General features: G+C 47.2%; 1 protein-coding gene across 1 annotated transcript in view; it reads right to left on the reverse strand.

The window, feature by feature from the left end:
• Positions 1 to 24,563, reverse strand: part of LOC135827481 (mucin-2-like) — a 130,765-nt gene that overhangs the window by 58,713 nt on the left and 47,489 nt on the right. Inside the window, exon 7 of the mRNA XM_065339974.1 lies at positions 16,098 to 16,115. Coding sequence (XP_065196046.1) covers positions 16,098 to 16,115 — 18 coding nt within the window. The remainder of the gene's footprint in view (positions 1 to 16,097; positions 16,116 to 24,563) is intronic.

Consider the following 24,563-nt stretch of genomic DNA (forward strand, 5'->3'; position numbering starts at 1 on the left):
TTTGGTCGTTGCCAACAGACGATATAATCATTTTAATGGACAAAACCCATGCAGAAATAGTCAAGTGGCAACGGAATCTATTTATTATACCTTTCGGGGATGAGGGTCGTCGGTTCGTCAAAGAACTAGCTCGCCTGATTGGTCTTTTCAGCGGCGGAACTCGCGACGGAGCTTTTGCATGGTCGGCTGTGGTCATTGCTTGCCATCTGATTTTGCAGCGGCCTTTTGTAGTATCCAATGCCTCTGACAACAAGAAATCGTTACGCAAGCGTCTTGACTGGTGGATATGCGGAGACATGGCGGCATTGCTGCGTGAGGCACGGTGCATTCAAGCCCATCTACCCAGATCAACACCTGGCAAAACAGCAGCTAATGGTCTGGATGACGTCGAGTTCGCAAAAATGGTATACAGCGACCGCATTGGAACAGCTGCTCACTACCTGGAGGATGATGGTGGTGGTGGCGTACTCCCGTTGGACAAGATTGTGGGTGGCAAGTCGGTACTGGAATTGTTGAGAGACAAGCATCCTGTTCCGGCTGATGCAGAACCAGAGATTCTACTCGATGATGAAGCCACAGTCCAGGAGAATGTGCTGTTTGATTCAATAACACCAGCTCAAATCCGCAAGACCTGCATGATTATGAAGGGGGCAGCGGGTCCGTCAGGCCTTGACTCCGCTGCCTGGCGTCGGATGGCCTCAATGTATACATCAGCTTCTGACGACCTGTGCTCGGCTCTGGCTCGTGCTGCCAAGCGTCTTTGCACTGAGGCAATTGAGCCGCGGGATCTCCGCTCATTCCTGGCAGCAAGGCTCATTCCATTGGATAAGCAGCCTGGGGTAAGGCCTATAGCCATCGGGGAGGTGTTTCGCCGCGTGATAGGGAAAGTGGTCATGTCGGTTATCGAGAGGGATGTGGCTGCGGTTACTGCTCCTCATCAGCTGTGCGTCGGCGTCCCGTCGGCTTGCGAGGTCGGGGTGCAGGCTTTGACCGGCCTCTATGACCGCGAGACGACTCAAGGTATTCTGCTGGTGGATGCGTCCAACGCCTTCAATTCTCTGAACAGGGCCGCGGCGCTACACAACATTCCAAGAATCTGTCCTGCCGCTGGGCGAATTTTCATTAACACCTACCAGGCCGACATCCCTCTATACCTCAATGGCGGAGAGGTCATTTATTCCCGGGAGGGTACATGCCAAGGGGATCCTCTTGCCATGGCGTTCTACGCTCTCGCGACTGTGCCCCTGGCATCTCGGCTGTCGCGTCGACTTCCAAGCACCAGCCAGATTTGGTACGCGGATGACGATGCCGCAGCCGGAGAGCTCCTGCCGCTGCGTGGGTATTGGGATTGCATCGTGGAGGAGGGGCCCCGGTATGGCTACCACCCCAATGCCATGAAGACGGTTTTACTCGTCCGTCCACATTTAATGGAAAGGGCCCAGGAGGTATTTGCCGGCACTGATGTCCGTATCCGGAGCGACGGCGTTCGTTACCTTGGCGGGGCCATTGGAGACCAACAGTTCCGAGAGAATTTTGTGAAGAGCCGTGTTGAGGAACTGTCCACATTGGTTAGGCGCCTTGCTGGTCTGGCTGTCACCCAGCCTCAGGCGGCCTTTCGCGTCTTCTCTGCCTCTCTGCAGTCCCGTTGGACCTATCTGCAGCGTGCAGTCTTTGTGGACCCTGTCCTGTATACGCCACTGGATGACGTCATCAACAAACATCTGCTGCCAGCATTGACAGGCCATCCTCTTGCGGCTGATGGTGTACTCCGTCAGCTTTTTGCAATGCCTGTGAGGAATGGAGGGCTGGCTATCCGCATTGGCAGTTTGCGTGCGGAGGCTGAGTACCTCCTTTGCCGGACGTCGATAATGCCCATGGTGGATTGCGTGCTGACTGGTGCTGTCGATGGTCCTGATGCTATCGACGGTCCTGTTGCCGATATCATCGCTGCCTCCAGGGGTTTGGCCACGCAGGCTCGCCGGGAACGCCGTGCGCAGCACAATGCTGCATTGGAGGAGATCAGGCCCGCTCTGACGGATGAGCAGCGCCTACTAGTGGATGTCGCGGGTGACGGCGGTGTGTCAACGTGGCTGGTTACGCCTCCATCGGCTTCATTTCCTTTAACTATATTCAACAAGTCTGATTTTCGAGACGCATTGTGCCTGAGGTATGGCCTGCCGCTTGATGGCATATCATTATCCTGTGTTTGTGGCCAAGACATGTCAGTTCATCACGCCCTCACGTGCCCAAGCGGGGGATACCCTACCCAGAGACATAATGAACTTCGCGACCTCCTAGCGGACGCACTCGCTAGTGTTGTTTGCGATGTCGAGATTGAGCCACCGCTGATGCCGCTGGGTGGTGAAGCCGTCTCTGGGGGCTCAGCTGACGGTGCTCGTGTGGATATACGGGCTCGTGGCTTCTGGACCAGGCAGCAAAACGCCTTTTTTGATGTACGGGTCACGCACCCAAGGCCGTCTTTGCTGTCTGGACCAGAAGTGTCGAGGCAGTTATCCCAACACGAGCGTCAGAAGAAACGTCAGTATTCCGATCGAATCAACCAGGTGGATCGAGGATCGTTCACTCCGCTTGTTTTCGCCACCAGTGGACAGTGTGCTCCCGAATGTGGCATCTTCCTCAAGACCCTCGCAACACAACTGCACCATAAGAACTCGGACATACCGTATCGTCTCATCATCAGCCACTTGCGCTCGAGAATCAGTCTATCTCTGATGCGGTGGCAGATTACTTGCTTCCGAGGGTCACGTGCATCATACCTACGCAGTGGATCCGGCATTGGCCGACATTGCTTTGTAACGGAGTGCCGTACATTGGCTCATATGCCGCGCTGACGGGCATCAATGGACTTGCCATAATATTGTCATTGGTTTCATTCTGTCTCAGAGTGTTCTGTTGTATTTGTTTTCGTTTTAAAAGCGTTTGAGCGGTTGGGTGAATGGAAACGTCACCGTACTGGTAGTAGCGATGCTTGGATGGTGTTTGCGGGTTTGCTCTTTGTTTTTGTATTCCCTAGTTGGCTTGATTCTTTTATTTTATTTTATTTTATTTTCTGATTGGATTTTCCTATTTATTTGATTTGATTTTTCTTGAATGGATTTGTCACCATTGCTTTTCTTGCTTGCGCTTTTCAGTTTCTTCTTTCTGATACCCGGTTTGTTTTCAAATAAAGGCGAAGTTCAGTAGTAGTAGTAGTAGTAGTAGTAGTAGTAGTAGTAGTAGTAGTAGTAGTAGTAGTAGTAGTAGTAGTAGTAGTAGTAGTAGTAGTAGTAGTAGTAGTAGTAGTAGTAGTAGTAGTAGTAGTAGTAGTAGTAGTAGTAGTAGTAGTAGTAGTAGTAGTAGTAGTAGTAGTAGTAGTAGTAGTAGTAGTAGTAGTAGTAGTAGTAGTAGTAGTAGTAGTAGTAGTAGTAGTAGTAGTAGTAGTAGTAGTAGTAGTAGTAGTAGTAGTAGTAGTAGTAGTAGTAGTAGTAGTAGTAGTAGTAGTAGTAGTAGTAGTAGTAGTAGTAGTAGTAGTAGTAGTAGTAGTAGTAGTAGTAGTAGTAGTAGTAGTAGTAGTAGTAGTAGTAGTAGTAGTAGTAGTAGTAGTAGTAGTAGTAGTAGTAGTAGTAGTAGTAGTAGTAGTAGTAGTAGTAGTAGTAGTAGTAGTAGTAGTAGTAGTAGTAGTAGTAGTAGTAGTAGTAGTAGTAGTAGTAGTAGTAGTAGTAGTAGTAGTAGTAGTAGTAGTAGTAGTAGTAGTAGTAGTAGTAGTAGTAGTAGTAGTAGTAGTAGTAGTAGTAGTAGTAGTAGTAGTAGTAGTAGTAGTAGTAGTAGTAGTAGTAGTAGTAGTAGTAGTAGTAGTAGTAGTAGTAGTAGTAGTAGTAGTAGTAGTAGTAGTAGTAGTAGTAGTAGTAGTAGTAGTAGTAGTAGTAGTAGTAGTAGTAGTAGTAGTAGTAGTAGTAGTAGTAGTAGTAGTAGTAGTAGTAGTAGTAGTAGTAGTAGTAGTAGTAGTAGTAGTAGTAGTAGTAGTAGTAGTAGTAGTAGTAGTAGTAGTAGTAGTAGTAGTAGTAGTAGTAGTAGTAGTAGTAGTAGTAGTAGTAGTAGTAGTAGTAGTAGTAGTAGTAGTAGTAGTAGTAGTAGTAGTAGTAGTAGTAGTAGTAGTAGTAGTAGTAGTAGTAGTAGTAGTAGTAGTAGTAGTAGTAGTAGTAGTAGTAGTAGTAGTAGTAGTAGTAGTAGTAGTAGTAGTAGTAGTAGTAGTAGTAGTAGTAGTAGTAGTAGTAGTAGTAGTAGTAGTAGTAGTAGTAGTAGTAGTAGTAGTAGTAGTAGTAGTAGTAGTAGTAGTAGTAGTAGTAGTAGTAGTAGTAGTAGTAGTAGTAGTAGTAGTAGTAGTAGTAGTAGTAGTAGTAGTAGTAGTAGTAGTAGTAGTAGTAGTAGTAGTAGTAGTAGTAGTAGTAGTAGTAGTAGTAGTAGTAGTAGTAGTAGTAGTAGTAGTAGTAGTAGTAGTAGTAGTAGTAGTAGTAGTAGTAGTAGTAGTAGTAGTAGTAGTAGTAGTAGTAGTAGTAGTAGTAGTAGTAGTAGTAGTAGTAGTAGTAGTAGTAGTAGTAGTAGTAGTAGTAGTAGTAGTAGTAGTAGTAGTAGTAGTAGTAGTAGTAGTAGTAGTAGTAGTAGTAGTAGTAGTAGTAGTAGTAGTAGTAGTAGTAGTAGTAGTAGTAGTAGTAGTAGTAGTAGTAGTAGTAGTAGTAGTAGTAGTAGTAGTAGTAGTAGTAGTAGTAGTAGTAGTAGTAGTAGTAGTAGTAGTAGTAGTAGTAGTAGTAGTAGTAGTAGTAGTAGTAGTAGTAGTAGTAGTAGTAGTAGTAGTAGTAGTAGTAGTAGTAGTAGTAGTAGTAGTAGTAGTAGTAGTAGTAGTAGTAGTAGTAGTAGTAGTAGTAGTAGTAGTAGTAGTAGTAGTAGTAGTAGTAGTAGTAGTAGTAGTAGTAGTAGTAGTAGTAGTAGTAGTAGTAGTAGTAGTAGTAGTAGTAGTAGTAGTAGTAGTAGTAGTAGTAGTAGTAGTAGTAGTAGTAGTAGTAGTAGTAGTAGTAGTAGTAGTAGTAGTAGTAGTAGTTTTTACCGCTGTGGAGTTGCCCAGTCTGCTCCAGTAGTTTTTACCGCTGTGGAGTTGCCCAGTCTGCTATTCCTACATCCAGCTGGTGTCGTATTGCCTGGCGAACCGGCCATTGTGCTGTAGTTTCGGTGCCTTCGCCTTTGGGCCGTGGGTGAGATGGCTTGCTGTGTTGTGCTTCGCGGCTGAGTCACAGTGAGTGTTTTCCCACATGGTCTGTGGCGAGTGACATGCGAGGTGCTCTTCACACCTCGCGTCTCTTCGCCCGTGCTGCAGGCTGCATGGCATGTCACGGCGTGGGGCGTCGGCTGGGCCCTGTTGCTCCTGCAGCAAGAAAACTGGAACGTGCGGAGCATGTTCGTGCAATAGGGATGGACGATGCTGTTTCAATTGCTACCCAGGTCAAGTTGGGCGCTGCAAGAATTTTGGAAATTTGGCTTTGCATGATGTTGGTGGATCAGAGGTGCCTCAAGGCCTTTCTGCTGGTGATCCGCCGGCCTGGAGTGGGCGAAGAGTGCAGCCTTCTCGATCGGGTGAGTCCGCTGCTGGCCGGACCGGTGGTGTGCCTCGCGAGGTACGGGCGACTTTGGTATCCAGGCCCCCGTCATCGGCCGCCGAACGCTCGGGTGCGGCACCGGCGCCTGAGGTCGCTGGATCTTCCCAATCTTCTGTGTCTGCGACTGCGGTTCCGTGTGGGGAGTCACTACGGGTGGACTTGCCTGTTCCTGTGTGCTCCGGGATGGTTCCTGATTGCGCTGCCGCCCCTTCGCCCGTGGGTGCTTCTGCTGACCCCACTGCAGCTTCCCGGGTACCTGCGTCTGCAGCGCCGACCTCTGTGGGTCCCGGCTCGTCTCGACAGCCTCAGTTTGTTGATCTGCCACCCGAGAAATGTGATTCTCCAGAACCTGATGGCTTTTGGTCGTTGCCAACAGACGATATAATCATTATAATGGACAAAACCCATGCAGAAATAGTCAAGTGGCAACGGAATCTATTTATCATACCTTTCGGGGATGAGGGTCGTCGGTTCGTCAAAGAACTAGCTCGCCTGATTGGTCTTTTCAGCGGCGGAACTCGCGACGGAGCTTTTGCATGGTCGGCTGTGGTCATTGCTTGCCATCTGATTTTGCAGCGGCCTTTTGTAGTATCCAATGCCTCTGACAACAAGAAATCGTTACGCAAGCGTCTTGACTGGTGGATGTGCGGAGACATGGCGGCATTGCTGCGTGAGGCACGGTGCATTCAAGCCCATCTACCCAGATCAACACCTGGCAAAACAGCAGCTAATGGTTTGGATGACGTCGAGTTCGCAAAAATGGTATACAGCGACCGCATTGGAACAGCTGCTCACTACCTGGAGGATGATGGTGGTGGTGGCGTACTCCCGTTGGACAAGATTGTGGGTGGCAAGTCGGTACTGGAATTGTTGAGAGACAAGCATCCTGTTCCGGCTGATGCAGAACCAGAGATTCTACTCGATGATGAAGCCACAGTCCAGGAGAATGTGCTGTTTGATTCAATAACACCAGCTCAAATCCGCAAGACCTGCATGATTATGAAGGGGGCAGCGGGTCCGTCAGGCCTTGACTCCGCTGCCTGGCGTCGGATGGCCTCAATGTATACATCAGCTTCTGACGACCTGTGCTCGGCTCTGGCTCGTGCTGCCAAGCGTCTTTGCACTGAGGCAATTGAGCCGCGGGATCTCCGCTCATTCCTGGCAGCAAGGCTCATTCCATTGGATAAGCAGCCTGGGGTAAGGCCTATAGCCATCGGGGAGGTGTTTCGCCGCGTGGTCGGGAAAGTGGTCATGTCGGTTATCGAGAGGGATGTGGCTGCGGTTACTGCTCCTCATCAGCTGTGCGTCGGCGTCCCGTCGGCTTGCGAGGTCGGGGTGCAGGCTTTGACCGGCCTCTATGACCGCGAGACGACTCAAGGTATTCTGCTGGTGGATGCGTCCAACGCCTTCAATTCTCTGAACAGGGCCGCGGCGCTACACAACATTCCAAGAATCTGTCCTGCCGCTGGGCGAATTTTCATTAACACCTACCAGGCCGACATCCCTCTATACCTCAATGGCGGAGAGGTCATTTATTCCCGGGAGGGTACATGCCAAGGGGATCCTCTTGCCATGGCGTTCTACGCTCTCGCGACTGTGCCCCTGGCATCTCGGCTGTCGCGTCGACTTCCAAGCACCAGCCAGATTTGGTACGCGGATGACCGACTTCCAAGCACCAGCCAGATTTGGTACGCGGATGACGATGCCGCAGCCGGAGAGCTCCTGCCGCTGCGTGGGTATTGGGATTGCATCGTGGAGGAGGGGCCCCGGTATGGCTACCACCCCAATGCCATGAAGACGGTTTTACTCGTCCGTCCACATTTAATGGAAAGGGCCCAGGAGGTATTTGCCGGCACTGATGTCCGTATCCAGAGCGACGGCGTTCGTTACCTTGGCGGGGCCATTGGAGACCAACAGTTCCGAGAGAATTTTGTGAAGAGCCGTGTTGAGGAACTGTCCACATTGGTTAGGCGCCTTGCTGGTCTGGCTGTCACCCAGCCTCAGGCGGCCTTTCGCGTCTTCTCTGCCTCTCTGCAGTCCCGTTGGACCTATCTGCAGCGTGCAGTCTTTGTGGACCCTGTCCTGTATACGCCACTGGATGACGTCATCAACAAACATCTGCTGCCAGCATTGACAGGCCATCCTCTTGCGGCTGATGGTGTACTCCGTCAGCTCTTTGCAATGCCTGTGAGGAATGGAGGGCTGGCTATCCGCATTGGCAGTTTGCGTGCGGAGGCTGAGTACCTCCTTTGCCGGACGTCGATAATGCCCATGGTGGATTGCGTGCTGACTGGTGCTGTCGATGGTCCTGATGCTATCGACGGTCCTGTTGCCGATATCATCGCTGCCTCCAGGGGTTTGGCTACGCAGGCTCGCCGGGAACGCCGTGCGCAGCACAATGCTGCATTGGAGGAGATCAGGCCCGCTCTGACGGATGAGCAGCGCCTACTAGTGGATGTCGCGGGTGACGGCGGTGTGTCAATGTGGCTGGTTACGCCTCCATCGGCTTCATTTCCTTTAACTATATTCAACAAGTCTGATTTTCGAGACGCATTGTGCCTGAGGTATGGCCTGCCGCTTGATGGCATATCATTATCCTGTGTTTGTGGCCAAGACATGTCAGTTCATCACGCCCTCACGTGCCCAAGCGGGGGATACCCTACCCAGAGACATAATGAACTTCGCGACCTCCTAGCGGACGCACTCGCTAGTGTTGTTTGCGATGTCGAGATTGAGCCACCGCTGATGCCGCTGGGTGGTGAAGCCGTCTCTGGGGGCTCAGCTGACGGTGCTCGTGTGGATATACGGGCTCGTGGCTTCTGGACCAGGCAGCAAAACGCCTTTTTTGATGTACGGGTCACGCACCCAAGGCCGTCTTTGCTGTCTGGACCAGAAGTGTCGAGGCAGTTATCCCAACACGAGCGTCAGAAGAAACGTCAGTATTCCGATCGAATCAACCAGGTGGATCGAGGATCGTTCACTCCGCTTGTTTTCGCCACCAGTGGACAGTGTGCTCCCGAATGTGGCATCTTCCTCAAGACCCTCGCAACACAACTGCACCATAAGAACTCGGACATACCGTATCGTCTCATCATCAGCCACTTGCGCTCGAGAATCAGTCTATCTCTGATGCGGTGGCAGATTACTTGCTTCCGGGGGTCACGTGCATCATACCTACGCAGTGGATCCGGCATTGGCCGACATTGCTTTGTAACGGAGTGCCGTACATTGGCTCATATGCCGCGCTGACGGGCATCAATGGACTTGCCATAATATTGTCATTGGTTTCATTCTGTCTCAGAGTGTTCTGTTGTGTTTGGTTTCGTTTTAAAAGCGTTTGAGCGGTTGGGTGAATGGAAACGTCACCGTACCGGTAGTAGCGATGCTTGGATGGTGTTTGCGGGTTTGCTCTTTGTTTTTGTATTCCCTAGTTGGCTTGATTCTTTTATTTTATTTTATTTTCTGATTGGATTTTCCTATTTATTTGATTTGATTTTTCTTGAATGGTTTTGTCACCATTGCTTTTCTTGCTTGCGCTTTTCAGTCTTTTCTTTCTGATACCCGGTTTGTTTTCAAATAAAGGCGAAGTTCAGTAGTAGTAGTAGTAGTAGTAGTAGTAGTAGTAGTAGTAGTAGTAGTAGTAGTAGTAGTAGTAGTAGTAGTAGTAGTAGTAGTAGTAGTAGTAGTAGTAGTAGTAGTAGTAGTAGTAGTAGTAGTAGTAGTAGTAGTAGTAGTAGTAGTAGTAGTAGTAGTAGTAGTAGTAGTAGTAGTAGTAGTAGTAGTAGTAGTAGTAGTAGTAGTAGTAGTAGTAGTAGTAGTAGTAGTAGTAGTAGTAGTAGTAGTAGTAGTAGTAGTAGTAGTAGTAGTAGTAGTAGTAGTAGTAGTAGTAGTAGTAGTAGTAGTAGTAGTAGTAGTAGTAGTAGTAGTAGTAGTAGTAGTAGTAGTAGTAGTAGTAGTAGTAGTAGTAGTAGTAGTAGTAGTAGTAGTAGTAGTAGTAGTAGTAGTAGTAGTAGTAGTAGTAGTAGTAGTAGTAGTAGTAGTAGTAGTAGTAGTAGTAGTAGTAGTAGTAGTAGTAGTAGTAGTAGTAGTAGTAGTAGTAGTAGTAGTAGTAGTAGTAGTAGTAGTAGTAGTAGTAGTAGTAGTAGTAGTAGTAGTAGTAGTAGTAGTAGTAGTAGTAGTAGTAGTAGTAGTAGTAGTAGTAGTAGTAGTAGTAGTAGTAGTAGTAGTAGTAGTAGTAGTAGTAGTAGTAGTAGTAGTAGTAGTAGTAGTAGTAGTAGTAGTAGTAGTAGTAGTAGTAGTAGTAGTAGTAGTAGTAGTAGTAGTAGTAGTAGTAGTAGTAGTAGTAGTAGTAGTAGTAGTAGTAGTAGTAGTAGTAGTAGTAGTAGTAGTAGTAGTAGTAGTAGTAGTAGTAGTAGTAGTAGTAGTAGTAGTAGTAGTAGTAGTAGTAGTAGTAGTAGTAGTAGTAGTAGTAGTAGTAGTAGTAGTAGTAGTAGTAGTAGTAGTAGTAGTAGTAGTAGTAGTAGTAGTAGTAGTAGTAGTAGTAGTAGTAGTAGTAGTAGTAGTAGTAGTAGTAGTAGTAGTAGTAGTAGTAGTAGTAGTAGTAGTAGTAGTAGTAGTAGTAGTAGTAGTAGTAGTAGTAGTAGTAGTAGTAGTAGTAGTAGTAGTAGTAGTAGTAGTAGTAGTAGTAGTAGTAGTAGTAGTAGTAGTAGTAGTAGTAGTAGTAGTAGTAGTAGTAGTAGTAGTAGTAGTAGTAGTAGTAGTAGTAGTAGTAGTAGTAGTAGTAGTAGTAGTAGTAGTAGTAGTAGTAGTAGGAGGGTACCTGCCAAGGTGATCCTCTCGCCATGGCGATATACGCGGTCGCCATGATGCCATTGATAGACAAGCTGTCAGAGTGCTGCCCCGACGTGGTGCAGCTATGGTATGCTGATGACGATGCTGGTGGCGGACAGCTCCTCAATCTAAGGCAGTACTGGGATGGGATTCTGGAGCATGGCCCTGGGTATGGGTACTACCCTAACGCGAACAAGACAACACTAATTGTCAAGGAGCAGCATTCGGCCCTGGCACTCCAGCTTTTCAGGGACACGGGCATTCGTGTTGTGACCGAGGGTGCTCGTTATCTTGGCGGCGCACTCGGCACAACGGTCTTCTGTGAGGAGTATATCACAGATTTGATCGACAAGTGGACGCTGCAGGTTGATCGCCTGGCGGAGGTGGCCACCACTCAGCCACATGCTGCGTACGAGGTGTTTGTAAAGGGCCTCGTGTCCAAGTGGCGGTACCACTTGCGCGTCCTATCTTGCCCTGCGCATCTTCTGGCCCGTCTCGACGCCGCCATTACGGACAAGCTGCTGCCAGCGCTCAGCGGCCATTCGTGTTCGGACGAGTCGGCACTGAGAAAGTTGCTATCGCTACCAGCGCGGTTTGGTGGCATGGCAATCCCTGTGCCCTCGGTGGAGGCCGAGAAAGAGTTTTCTGCATCCAGACAGATTGTGGCTCCTGTGGCGGCCTGCATAAGACCACCAGAACATCCAACAAGCACCAACGAAACTACTCAAACAGACCAGCTGAACGAGGCAATAGCCCTCAGCCGGCAGGAGGCCGGGCGTATTCGCAGAGAGAAAGCTGCCCAAGCCACGGGTCTCGTTAGCGAATTGCGCCCGGATTTGACAGCAACACAGGCGCTGTTGGTGGAGAATGCCGCGGAAAAGGGCGTATCATCTTGGGTAACGGCGGAACCATCGTCCCAAATGCAGATGGTGCTGAACAAATCGGATTTCCGAGATGCGTTCTGCATCCGCTACGGCCTGCAGCCTGACGGACTCCCCCTGACTTGTGTATGTGGTGCTGCAAACACAATAGACCATGCGATGATGTGTCCGGCAGGGGGCTACCCCATGGCACGCCACAATGAGATCCGGGACTTGTTGGCTGACGTGATGCGTGAGGCGGTCCGGGATGTGGAGGTGGAACCGCCTCTACTACCATATGATGGTGAGCGGCTCCAAGGGAGGACAGCCAACCGCTCGGCAGGTGCCCGCCTGGACATCCGGGCTTGTGGCTTCTGGACGAGACAGCAAGATGCCTTTTTCGACATCCGGGTTACACACCCAAAGGCAAGCTTGCTGTCGCGTCAGGAAGTCATCAGCCAGCTCCGAACGCATGAACGGATGAAGAAGCGCCAGTACGGAGAGCGGGTGACAGCAGTTGACAGAGGTACGTTTACACCGCTAGTTTTTTCTACCTCGGGCATGATTGGCAGAGAATGTTCAATGGCACTGAAGACACTGGCATGCCTGATTGCTGAGAAGAACGTCGACCTACACGTATCGGTTATCATGGGTCAGCTCCGTTGTAAGCTGTCAGTCTGCCTTATGCGATGGGCAGTCACCTGTTTGCGTGGTTCAAGATCGTCATACCGCCGCAACAGGATGAATTTCACGACGATGTGCAGGTTGCGGGCAGCCTGAGCGTGATAGTACCTGACAGACATTTGCCCAACATTGCCCCATGATAATGAATTCTTGAGTTTTTGGACATTGTATTGCATTGCTGCTCCATCTACATGGCTGTATTTGTGTTTCACATCTCCATTTCAAGTAGTAGTAGTAGTAGTAGTAGTAGTAGTAGTAGTAGTAGTAGTAGTAGTAGTAGTAGTAGTAGTAGTAGTAGTAGTAGTAGTAGTAGTAGTAGTAGTAGTAGTAGTAGTAGTAGTAGTAGTAGTAGTAGTAGTAGTAGTAGTAGTAGTAGTAGTAGTAGTAGTAGTAGTAGTAGTAGTAGTAGTAGTAGTAGTAGTAGTAGTAGTAGTAGTAGTAGTAGTAGTAGTAGTAGTAGTAGTAGTAGTAGTAGTAGTAGTAGTAGTAGTAGTAGTAGTAGTAGTAGTAGTAGTAGTAGTAGTAGTAGTAGTAGTAGTAGTAGTAGTAGTAGTAGTAGTAGTAGTAGTAGTAGTAGTAGTAGTAGTAGTAGTAGTAGTAGTAGTAGTAGTAGTAGTAGTAGTAGTAGTAGTAGTAGTAGTAGTAGTAGTAGTAGTAGTAGTAGTAGTAGTAGTAGTAGTAGTAGTAGTAGTAGTAGTAGTAGTAGTAGTAGTAGTAGTAGTAGTAGTAGTAGTAGTAGTAGTAGTAGTAGTAGTAGTAGTAGTAGTAGTAGTAGTAGTAGTAGTAGTAGTAGTAGTAGTAGTAGTAGTAGTAGTAGTAGTAGTAGTAGTAGTAGTAGTAGTAGTAGTAGTAGTAGTAGTAGTAGTAGTAGTAGTAGTAGTAGTAGTAGTAGTAGTAGTAGTAGTAGTAGTAGTAGTAGTAGTAGTAGTAGTAGTAGTAGTAGTAGTAGTAGTAGTAGTAGTAGTAGTAGTAGTAGTAGTAGTAGTAGTAGTAGTAGTAGTAGTAGTAGTAGTAGTAGTAGTAGTAGTAGTAGTAGTAGTAGTAGTAGTAGTAGTAGTAGTAGTAGTAGTAGTAGTAGTAGTAGTAGTAGTAGTAGTAGTAGTAGTAGTAGTAGTAGTAGTAGTAGTAGTAGTAGTAGTAGTAGTAGTAGTAGTAGTAGTAGTAGTAGTAGTAGTAGTAGTAGTAGTAGTAGTAGTAGTAGTAGTAGTAGTAGTAGTAGTAGTAGTAGTAGTAGTAGTAGTAGTAGTAGTAGTAGTAGTAGTAGTAGTAGTAGTAGTAGTAGTAGTAGTAGTAGTAGTAGTAGTAGTAGTAGTAGTAGTAGTAGTAGTAGTAGTAGTAGTAGTAGTAGTAGTAGTAGTAGTAGTAGTAGTAGTAGTAGTAGTAGTAGTAGTAGTAGTAGTAGTAGTAGTAGTAGTAGTAGTAGTAGTAGTAGTAGTAGTAGTAGTAGTAGTAGTAGTAGTAGTAGTAGTAGTAGTAGTAGTAGTAGTAGTAGTAGTAGTAGTAGTAGTAGTAGTAGTAGTAGTAGTAGTAGTAGTAGTAGTAGTAGTAGTAGTAGTAGTAGTAGTAGTAGTAGTAGTAGTAGTAGTAGTAGTAGTAGTAGTAGTAGTAGTAGTAGTAGTAGTAGTAGTAGTAGTAGTAGTAGTAGTAGTAGTAGTAGTAGTAGTAGTAGTAGTAGTAGTAGTAGTAGTAGTAGTAGTAGTAGTAGTAGTAGTAGTAGTAGTAGTAGTAGTAGTAGTAGTAGTAGTAGTAGTAGTAGTAGTAGTAGTAGTAGTAGTAGTAGTAGTAGTAGTAGTAGTAGTAGTAGTAGTAGTAGTAGTAGTAGTAGTAGTAGTAGTAGTAGTAGTAGTAGTAGTAGTAGTAGTAGTAGTAGTAGTAGTAGTAGTAGTAGTAGTAGTAGTAGTAGTAGTAGTAGTAGTAGTAGTAGTAGTAGTAGTAGTAGTAGTAGTAGTAGTAGTAGTAGTAGTAGTAGTAGTAGTAGTAGTAGTAGTAGTAGTAGTAGTAGTAGTAGTAGTAGTAGTAGTAGTAGTAGTAGTAGTAGTAGTAGTAGTAGTAGTAGTAGTAGTAGTAGTAGTAGTAGTAGTAGTAGTAGTAGTAGTAGTAGTAGTAGTAGTAGTAGTAGTAGTAGTAGTAGTAGTAGTAGTAGTAGTAGTAGTAGTAGTAGTAGTAGTAGTAGTAGTAGTAGTAGTAGTAGTAGTAGTAGTAGTAGTAGTAGTAGTAGTAGTAGTAGTAGTAGTAGTAGTAGTAGTAGTAGTAGTAGTAGTAGTAGTAGTAGTAGTAGTAGTAGTAGTAGTAGTAGTAGTAGTAGTAGTAGTAGTAGTAGTAGTAGTAGTAGTAGTAGTAGTAGTAGTAGTAGTAGTAGTAGTAGTAGTAGTAGTAGTAGTAGTAGTAGTAGTAGTAGTAGTAGTAGTAGTAGTAGTAGTAGTAGTAGTAGTAGTAGTAGTAGTAGTAGTAGTAGTAGTAGTAGTAGTAGTAGTAGTAGTAGTAGTAGTAGTAGTAGTAGTAGTAGTAGTAGTAGTAGTAGTAGTAGTAGTAGTAGTAGTAGTAGTAGTAGTAGTAGTAGTAGTAGTAGTAGTAGTAGTAGTAGTAGTAGTAGTAGTAGTAGTAGTAGTAGTAGTAGTAGTAGTAGTAGTAGTAGTAGTAGTAGTAGTAGTAGTAGTAGTAGTAGTAGTACTTGGTCCGCCCAGTTAAAATTGGCGCTTATCTTCTCACTTGGTTTTTCGGTGTTCTGCCTGTGCCACACGGCATGGAACCACCGATTCACCATCCGAACATGACCATTGACCATTGCATCCGACGACATGGCAGCACAAACCATCACAGAAGTTGCGATCGGTTCGTTTGAGTCTTTTTGACGGAGCTGCCGCCAACGAACACTTCCGTCAGCGCAAGAAAACACTGCAACCTCCGCTCGAGTCCGTAAAATAGGTCAGAATGTTCGCATTTCAGAGCGATGGAGAATACAGTTTCTGTCTACTTCCAGCTGCCTGATGGCAAGGATTGTTCACCCCGGGGAGGTATAGAAAAGCTGAAAAAGCGCTTTGCCAGCTTAAAATTCAGTGCTTGCACAGTACAGCGCCTAGTGAAGGGCTATCACCAGCAAATCGCTGACGAAGAAACTGCAGCGCATGTCGATGTCTCCAGTAAGTGAGACCAATCCGGCGGACACACTTTGAAGCTCACAGAGGACAGGGCAAAGGAGCTAATCAAAGGAAACACCAAGTCCTGAGAGAAACACTCGTGCAAAGGACTTTCAGGAAACTAGCCGAAAAGCCTGGTGCACGGCGTTGTAGGTGCAGTACGCACAGGTGCTACATCAAGTGGAAGCTATCACTGCGCTGCATGTGCAAGCACCAGCGGCTCTTGTGGGTACGGGTGCTGATCAGCAAGTACGACAAGCGCAAGAGGCGATTTGAATAAAGGACACTGATATGGCGTTGCCTATTTGTCTCAAACAAAGTCGCATTATTGCGACGAACGGGGATAACACTTACAGTCAACATGCGGGCAGTCTCACTCAGCTTCTGATGGGAAGGTGACAGGCACGCACTGCCTTTGAGCGTGATTCGAGACGAGGAGAAGTGGAAAAAGCTAGGAAACGCCCCATGCAGCAGCTGTCCGGATCGTACGTTTTGAGCTCTTCCTCCAGCGACGATAGTGGCGAGGAGGATGTGTAACTTGCATGAATTTTCGACTGAGTTGCTTACTGACATGTATATAGTGCTTTGTGATCGTGGCTTGCTTCAAATATTCGTATTTCTTTCCTGAGACAAGTGTGAAGATAAGCCCCAATTTTAACTGGGCGGACCAAGTATTTATTTAACATCGAACAATTCAACAGTGTTGACACACAAATTAAAAGAGCGCCGATGAGGCAAAAAAGAACAAGAATAGTTAAAAGTTGAGGGTATGGACAATGTGAAGACCCAGTAAAGGTAAAGAGAATGAAGAAAATACATGGAGTGTGACTTGCACCAAGGAAAAAGAAGTCAATAAGGATATACAACGGTCACTAGAGTAATTTTACATGCAGAAATCATAAAAAAAGCTAGACAGGCAGATAGTGGTGGATACTTACCGTTTGTTGTAGCTGGTGCTTGATGCAGAATGTAAAAGCCAGCGATGGAGCACAAACACATTCACGCGTGAATTCAAACAAACACGCACGCACACGCACACGCGCACACACACGCACACACACACACACGCACACACACGCACACACACACACGCACACACATGCACACCCATAATTATGGTATAGACATGTAGACACGCACACACGCACACACACACACACACACAATAGAATTATTTTCTAACAATGCTTATGCACGTTGTATAGATGCAAAAAAATCCAGTAGAATTTTGTAGCATACATATATCTCAGAATCTTATAGAACCTGGCAGACCCGGTTGGGTGTTGAATGTGCAGGACCCTATTTTTGTTTACTGCTAATTCCACTAACAGGCACTGAAGGTAAACACCTCCTGGATCAGCCCGACCAGGGGGGGTTATACTCTTGGTAAAATGTGTTGGTCATTGAAACACTCTCGCAGGAACGTATTGATTGCGTAACGTATTTTCCGGAGTATAGTGCGCTCTTTAGATGTGCTATTTTAGGCCCTAAATCGCAGGTACGCACTATGCTCCGAATATGAAATGCATGTACTTCAATGAAGATTGAAGTGCGCACCCCCAATGAAGATTGGGGGTGCGCGTTATACTAAAGGTGAACACTATACTCTGAAAAATACGGTATGTTACGTAATTCCGTTCGAGTATTTTATTGCGCACGTTGTATTTTGTTCTTGTCTTGTAGAGTCCGATGTCTGATGTGGTAATTATATGGTCTAAGTGTATATGCGAGTATGGTGTGATGTGTGACACTTATGGTATGTAGTGCATGCAAGAGTACGTGATGTCAGAGTGTGAGAATCTGCTTCTGTCTGTGTGAGAGTGACTGTCAAGTGAATGCCGTGCATGCGCAGTGCTAGTTTTGGTCTGGGTGTGAGAGTCATGTGTGATTCGTCCGTGGTCTGGTTGTCTTGGTCTTGGTCATGTACTCTGTATGCATTGGTCGCTGAATGGTCATCCCGATTTGGCGTCACTTTATCACTGCTTGTTCTTTGTTCTTTCTTCGTGTCTTCTCCCTTCGCCTTTTTGTTTGGGTCTTGCATTTCCTTTCTCCTCCTGCGCCCTCGTCGTTTACTGTCAATATAAGAAATGATATCATGGAAGGAGACGCACAATCAAGAGTTTTCGTTGCTGTACGGCGGGGGCATGGGGAGAAGGAAACAACACACCAGTAGTGGTTCACCTATGCTTATACTGCAGATATTGATGAATGCGCTAGGCCCACGAGCGGCAACTGCAGCCTAGCATCAACGTCATGCTTCAACACTCCCGGCTCCTTCGCGTGCTGTAGTCCTGGCTACCAACCATTCCAATCAGCTTGCGCCAGTAAGTAGCTACAGTCCATTCATTGGAAACTGGCACCCTAAGGGCCGGGTTCCACTGCGGCTCCGCTGCTCCGCTGCTCGTCTTTCACGGCTTGAAACGTCATCATTACCATAGTGACCGCGGCTCGAGGTGGAGCAGCGAGTCCGCGGCTCACCGCGAGCTTTTGCTACGATTCTTCACCAAAAACTGCGAGCCGCGGTCGCGGCTCGACCTGTTTCCCGTACCTTGCATTGTTTTGTACGCCAGAATTTTAAAATTCAAATTTTAATTCGTTGCGCAGGCCAGAACACGAGGTGAAACGTCATCAAAAAGTGTGGAGCAAGACCACAGTACCGCGAATGGCGAGTGTCAGTGGAACCGCGCTGCTCCGCTGCATGCAGCCAAGTGCCGCGGAGCAGCGGAGCCGCGGAGCCGCAGTGGAACCCGGCCCTAAGGGCCTGGTCAGACTGCGGCAAATTTTGGTTGCCTGACGAAAACAGGAAAGCGTCCAGAATTTGAATCGCGATCACACTACACATGTGAGGAGAATGAAAATTCAAACTTCATTTCGAGCGTCAAGTGGTAATCTCCACGAACGACGTCAAATTCTTTCACCTTGGGGATCGCCAACACCTTCAGTGCAATCCTTGCAACCATCCTTAATAAAAAAAGTTTTGTTGTGGTCCGTAGCCAATTAGCAACTCGATATCGAGATGAAAAAATCAGTGATTATCAGCGTCAATGGCGTATCAGCGCCAAATCCTGTTTGGAGCGGAAAAGCGTGGTCCGTTCTCGCTTTTTTTTGGAGCGTCAACTCTCGCTTTTGCCGCTCTGGCGGCAAGTTACTATGGAGAATCGGATTATAATCCCAGGATTATTTCGATTTTGCCGCAGTCTGACCAGGCCCTAACCTTTTGGTGTCTCTCTCACGTAGTTGTAGATATCGTGAAAACAACAGTACATCCTGCATTGTGTGACCCGTGCAATTACTCCTTGCCACATTTGAGGCCAGAAAAGTCCAAGAACAGGGAAATAGAAATTCAGCCAGGTTTTACAAAATTCGGACAGGTATGCCATGGCAAAATGTATGGAGAAGCAGATCCAAAACCCAAATGTTTGAGATTTAAAGTGAGTTTTTGATCCTCAATTCGACCCAAATCCGACTTTCAAAAGCCAGCGGGACAGTTTCCGATGAATGGACTGTAGTACCCTTGGACATCTCTTATCCGGGCACCTTGGAACTGGGCACTGCCCTATATCAGATTTTCCTGCACGTCAGGATAATCCTACCTGCCGTGCATCATACTACTGCAAGCTTTGATGAAGTTGGCATGTACTGCACTTGTCCCAGATTTAAAAAAGAATCCATCGATTTTGAATGTGTGAACTGCAGAGATTGGCAAGGACAAGACATTTAAAAAGGAGCATGTGCATGCACGCCATCGAGGAAAAAGTAGAGAACAATGCACTTTTTGTCATAGCAACTCAAGTTGAAGGTGGCAGGTGCAGAGACTTGCCCACATCTGAGAAGTGCGGATAAGAGATGTATGAGTGTAATTAACTGGGGAAATTGTCACGGTGCGAGGTGAATAGCAATTTCTGGACATGAAAATAAAATAGAGGCCCACTGGCTGTGTGTTTTACATTTTTCATATCTTTTTGTACCTATTGTATGGCCTAATCCTCCATCTTTCCAAATATGTGACAATTGCTCATGCTGTGATCCCAGAGACTGTATAGCAGGATGTTTTCGACAGGCCAATTTTTTGGCCTAAAATTCAGTGTATGGAATTCTGGACATGAGAGTAAAATAGCGTCAATAGGCATCCTATACTGCACCATTTTTGTTATTTTTTCTATTGGTGGACTGCAGTTGGCCTCTCCACACTTCCAGCCAGCAGGTCCAAGACTATACAGCATCTGAAGTGGAGTGCACATGGGGAAGCCAACGATTCGTCCATTACTTCTTATTTTACTCAAAATTCTCTTGCGACATAGTACCACAAAACTCGTTGAAATGCCTCCCAAGAAAAGGCTATCGACAAGGCACCGACACGAGGAGAAACTACAACAGCCCAGCTGTCAACTACAACAAGAAAAAAGTTCATCAACCTGACTGACTTGACTCTACACGCGACGAAAAATTATTTTACTCGAAATGTCCAGAAATGTACAATGTCCAGAAATAGCAATTCACCTCGTAGTGCTTCCCAAACCTACCTGCTGAATTAACGTATTGTCCGGGTGTAATAATAATTTCACGGACTGCGTGAGACTCTGCTGGGAAGCCGAGTTTTCCGGGCATAGCAGCTTCATTAGTACTATAATTCCCGTAGCTATGCAGAAGACATTACTTCAGTAACGTCTGGCGCTAGCCAGGGTCCACACAGCTTTAATTTGGTGTTTGTTTGTTTGTGTGTTTGTGTCACGCCTGGCGCTATCCCGTATCTGTCCCGTACCGTACCGTACCATCAAACACAGCTGGCCACATACAGCTGGCCGCACTATTCAAATAGGGCTTTCAAATGCAAGATCATAACGTGAAACAACTTGGAAGAATGAGTATGGATGCGAAGTGTATGGGGGAGTGCATGTAGGGCGATAGTGCGGGTTCGAATACCAGGTAATGGCTAAAAAAAAATAGGAAAATTGAAAAATTTATAACATCCCTATTCTTGTTTTGCGGTGTATGGTGTCGTATTACCCTCGGCTGACCACAATGCATATTCAAATAGGGCTTTCAAATACAAGATCATAACGTGAAACAGCCTTAGATAGATATTCTGAATCTTACGCTGAAAGCACGCTTTCAGTGCCATAGTACCCTGCGAAAGCAGCGGGCAGCGACGGTGTCCCAGGATTTCTCCTGAAGTCCTGTGCTGAGGTCCTCACACCATCTGTCACCACACTCTTCAACCTGTCACTGCAATCTGGTGCAGTGACTGTCGGTTTCAAGTTGGCGGCTGTAAGCCCGCTGTTTAAGTCTGGGGATCCGTCTCAGCCGACAAACTATAGACCGGTGTCGCTACTTCCGATTTTGTCAAAATTGCTGGAAAAGCTGGTCCAGCGGCAGCTTGTACGGCACCTCGACCACACCGACGCTATCCCGGAAACTCAGTTTGCATTTCGCCGGCAGCACTCGACGGGTGATGCACTAGCCTTACTGGTTGATCAGTTGCAAATGGCTCGAGATAAGAAGGACTCCTCTGGAGTGTGCTTCCTTGACATATCGAAGGCCAAAGTGCGGCATGAAATTATGATCCAGGACTGTTTTGAAATTGGAGTTGGGGGTACGGTGATGAAATGGCTCGTTAGCTACCTTACAAACCGGACACGACAAGTCCGCATCAGTTGCAAACTGAGCAACATCACAGTATGCACAAGAGGAGTACCCCAAGGATCTGTATTGGGGCCCATCTTGTTCAATATCTACACCCGAGTGGTAGCTGCAGTAGCTCAACCGACCCCTAGTAGACTGTTTGCTGACGATATTGCACTATACCAAAGTGGTTCCAACACGGCAACTATTTCACTGGGACTCTCATCATCCGTCACTGCGCTGGCCGACTGGCTCGAAAACCGCGGCCCGATATTGAATGAACGCAGAAGTCAAGTTCTGTCCATCTGTGGTAGGGATGCGCCAACCAGCATCGCTGTAAATTGCCATCAGACCTGCTTACCTGCTTGTACTGCGGCCAAGTACTTGGGTTTAACCATCACCAAGCAACTGACCTGGGACCACCATATCCACGATGTTACAGCGAAGGAGAACAGGAAAGTCGGAGCATTGTGGCGAGCCCGGCGATCCCTTTCCCAGAAGGCCAGGGTCCAATACCTAAAATCCGTTGAGATGCCCGCCATATTATTATGGAAGTGTGGCCTATACTTCTTCGGTAAGCCACCAAAGGGAGAGCACATCCCTCCGCAAAATCGAGGAGACACAACACCACCGACTCCTCAATCTCGTCTGGCACGGCCTGAACGGCCAAAGTAGTACAGCGCTTTCAAAGCAGCTGGCGCCCGCAATCACGGCCACAACTCGACATCAAGCCAACGCCGGGCTCATTCTGCCGCTGGCCAGGACGAATACAGGCACTCGCCAACCATTCTTCCGTGGACCTGCGCTGTGGAACACTCTGCCAGCCAGTGTACGTTCCTGCAAAGCCGTGGCCAATTTCGCAGCAGCCGTGTACCCGTACACTCTCAGGCCATAAACGTTTTTAAAGAAGAGAAACAGTGATATGCACACACACACACACACACACCTTGGACCTTGGACGCGCTGCCATATTCTGGCTATGCGGACCCCATGGGGGGTTGAGCAGGTTCTGAACAGTAGGGGCGATGACGGGATAGGTCCTGTGGTCTTAGGAAACGCCGACCGTAATTGATGCAGAAGGAGATACGGTCTGTGTTGGTTGCTCTTGCCGAGCCACGGCTGCACTTGTGACGTTTCATGCCTTGGCGCGATAGCACCCAGCGGTTGCGGCGGGCGCAGTGGAAGCTGCAGCATTCGCAGGACGTATTTTTTGTAACCGGTGACTCAAGTGTGTCAGAAGATATTGGTGATGTTGCTGGCGAGCACTTGTGTCGGGTAAGTCCACCCTTGCCCCGGAACCATCGCAGTGACAGCTTCCTGGCTATTGGCTTACGGGTAGGGCACGCGTAGCTGTACACTTGTGTCGCTTCCTGTCACTTAAACGACTGAAGGAGCGGTGACAAGTTTGGCACACAACCGGTGATGGTCGAGGTCTGTTCTGCAGACTGGCAGACAACGGTAAGCCTTGCACCATTTGGAGCGAGAAGAGGTGGCCACTTCATACCAGTCGTCAAGTGGTTTGACGTCACTCCGAACACAGTCTCGCCACCTTGTCCGCGGACCATGGGCAGGTCTCTTGTTTGGAAACGAACCGAACAGTAGAGCCTTCGGGATGCGCTCATCCTCCATCCTTGCCACATGACCAAGCCACTCAAGGCGACGTCTGCTGAGACAACACTCCATGTCCAAGGTATCTCCCCAGCGCTCCAGAGCTTCAACATTAGTTATCCTGTCATTCCATACATCTTGACGACTGATGCCCAGAATGGTGCGGACACAACAGAGATGAAAAACAGACAACGCATGAACATCAGCCTGTAGTGGTACCCAGCATTCGGACCCATAGAGCCAACAGCACACAAGCATTGTACACTGACCGTTTGATGGATATTGTCAGTGTTACATCGTGGAATATCGATTTCTTCAGAGCGCCAAACGCTTTGGCAGCTTGTGCAATCCGGGATGGGACATCATCATGACATCGGCCGTTGCTGTGTATGTTGGATCCAAGGTAACGAAAAGACGACACATGGGCAATCTCCATAGTTCGAATCGCGAGCGGCTCTAGATCGTCGTTAGAGATGTTGGGGCCAGAGACCATGATTTTGGTTTTGGCACTGACGGTGAGGCCAAAATCGCAGCATACATCCACAAATACCTCCAAGTCTGAAACTGCGGCCTGGCGTGTCGCGGCCACAAGAGCGGAATCATCAGCAAACTGACACTCTGTCAGCTCCAGGGATCTATCACGGCGGCTACGGTGGTGGAGTAGCTTCCCATCTGGCTAGAAGAAGACCTTTGCGCCTACACCAGGGATAGGCCGCATGTGCTGGCGCCAACAATGCATCACTGCCCACATAAAGATGTTGAATAGGGCAGGGGCCATGCAACATCCCTGCTGCAAGCCGCTCAATACAGGGATGGGGTCAGCTTCAACATTCAACAGACGGAGAGTTGCGGTCATGCCGTCATGGAATGCACGAATAACAGCGATCAGCTTCTCGAGGGACGCCAGCTTTTCGCAGTACTAACCACAGACACTCTTGCGGATCTGAGTCATAGGCTTTCTTCAGGTCAATGAAGATGAAGAAACACTTCTGCTCATGCTCGTAGCTCTTTTCGATTAGTTGCCTTGCCGCAAAGATCATGTCAGCACACCCACGTTCTGTTCGGAAGCTGTATTGAGAGTCTGGTAGCACATTGTCTAGTTTATCAGCAAGCCGGCTTTGGATGACGTGAGCAACCACTTTACCAATAACGTCTAGGAGAGCTATGCCTCGCCAGTTGTCACATTCCGCAAGGTTACCTTTCTTGGGGATAGGCACCAGCTGTGCGTTACCCAGTCGCCAGGAACACTGCCACTGTCCCAGACTGAATGGATAAGCTCCAGTAGGTGGTCAGTAAACAGATCTTGACAGGCTTTGAGCATCTCCGGCAGGATTCCTGACTGACCTTCAGCTTGCCACTTCGACATTGCGTGATTGCCTGCTGTAACTCCAACAGATCAGACGGCGCAACCAAACTATCCAGACACGGCATTTGTGGAACACAGTCAAGAATACTGGAATTGAACGTACTTTGCACATTCAGAACACCAGAAAAATAATGGCCCCAACTAAAGGTTAGACAATGCCACGAGTGTTATTCCAAGTCAAACGGAATAATTCCAGAGCTGTGCGCAGCCTTAAAAAAGTCAGGAAGTTTTTGTATACGGAGGAAGTAATTCTTGAATAATACGCATTTCTCCTTGTCTTCTCCAATTGGTCAAATCGGCATAGCAACAAGCTATCTATGGTCTGATTGGTTGGCTCTTCCCGCTTCGATCCTTTTTGTTCTCATATACTTGGTCCGACTTATTAAAATGTGCGCTTCGCTTCAAAACTCAAGCCCATGTCCAAAGGAGCACCTGTACTAAAAAATCGACCAAGAGACGATAGATAGATAACTACTCTGTCGTTTATTGGCCTGACCTTCTAGTTTTCATCTCTGCTGGTGTCTCAGGGCGCTTCTTCAAGTGCGTCAACCTGCAAAACGTCGAAATTGTTTTATCTCCTCCAAGCTACACTGCGCTTCCTTGATTTTTTCACTCCATTGGCACGATTTAGACGATCGACTTCGCCTCCTCCTCGTGCAGTACGACTGCCAGAATGGTGGCTGTAGGTGTTTTCGACTGACGCTCCCACGACACTTTCAAATGAGGCGAACAAGTAAACCACCACGCATAAAAAAATTACTTCTCATCACCGTGTGCCGCGCGCGTAGAACTACCCAGTCTGATCTGT

Source organism: Sycon ciliatum, chromosome 11, assembly GCF_964019385.1.
Source record: "Sycon ciliatum chromosome 11, ocSycCili1.1, whole genome shotgun sequence".
Classification (NCBI taxonomy): domain Eukaryota; kingdom Metazoa; phylum Porifera; class Calcarea; order Leucosolenida; family Sycettidae; genus Sycon; species Sycon ciliatum.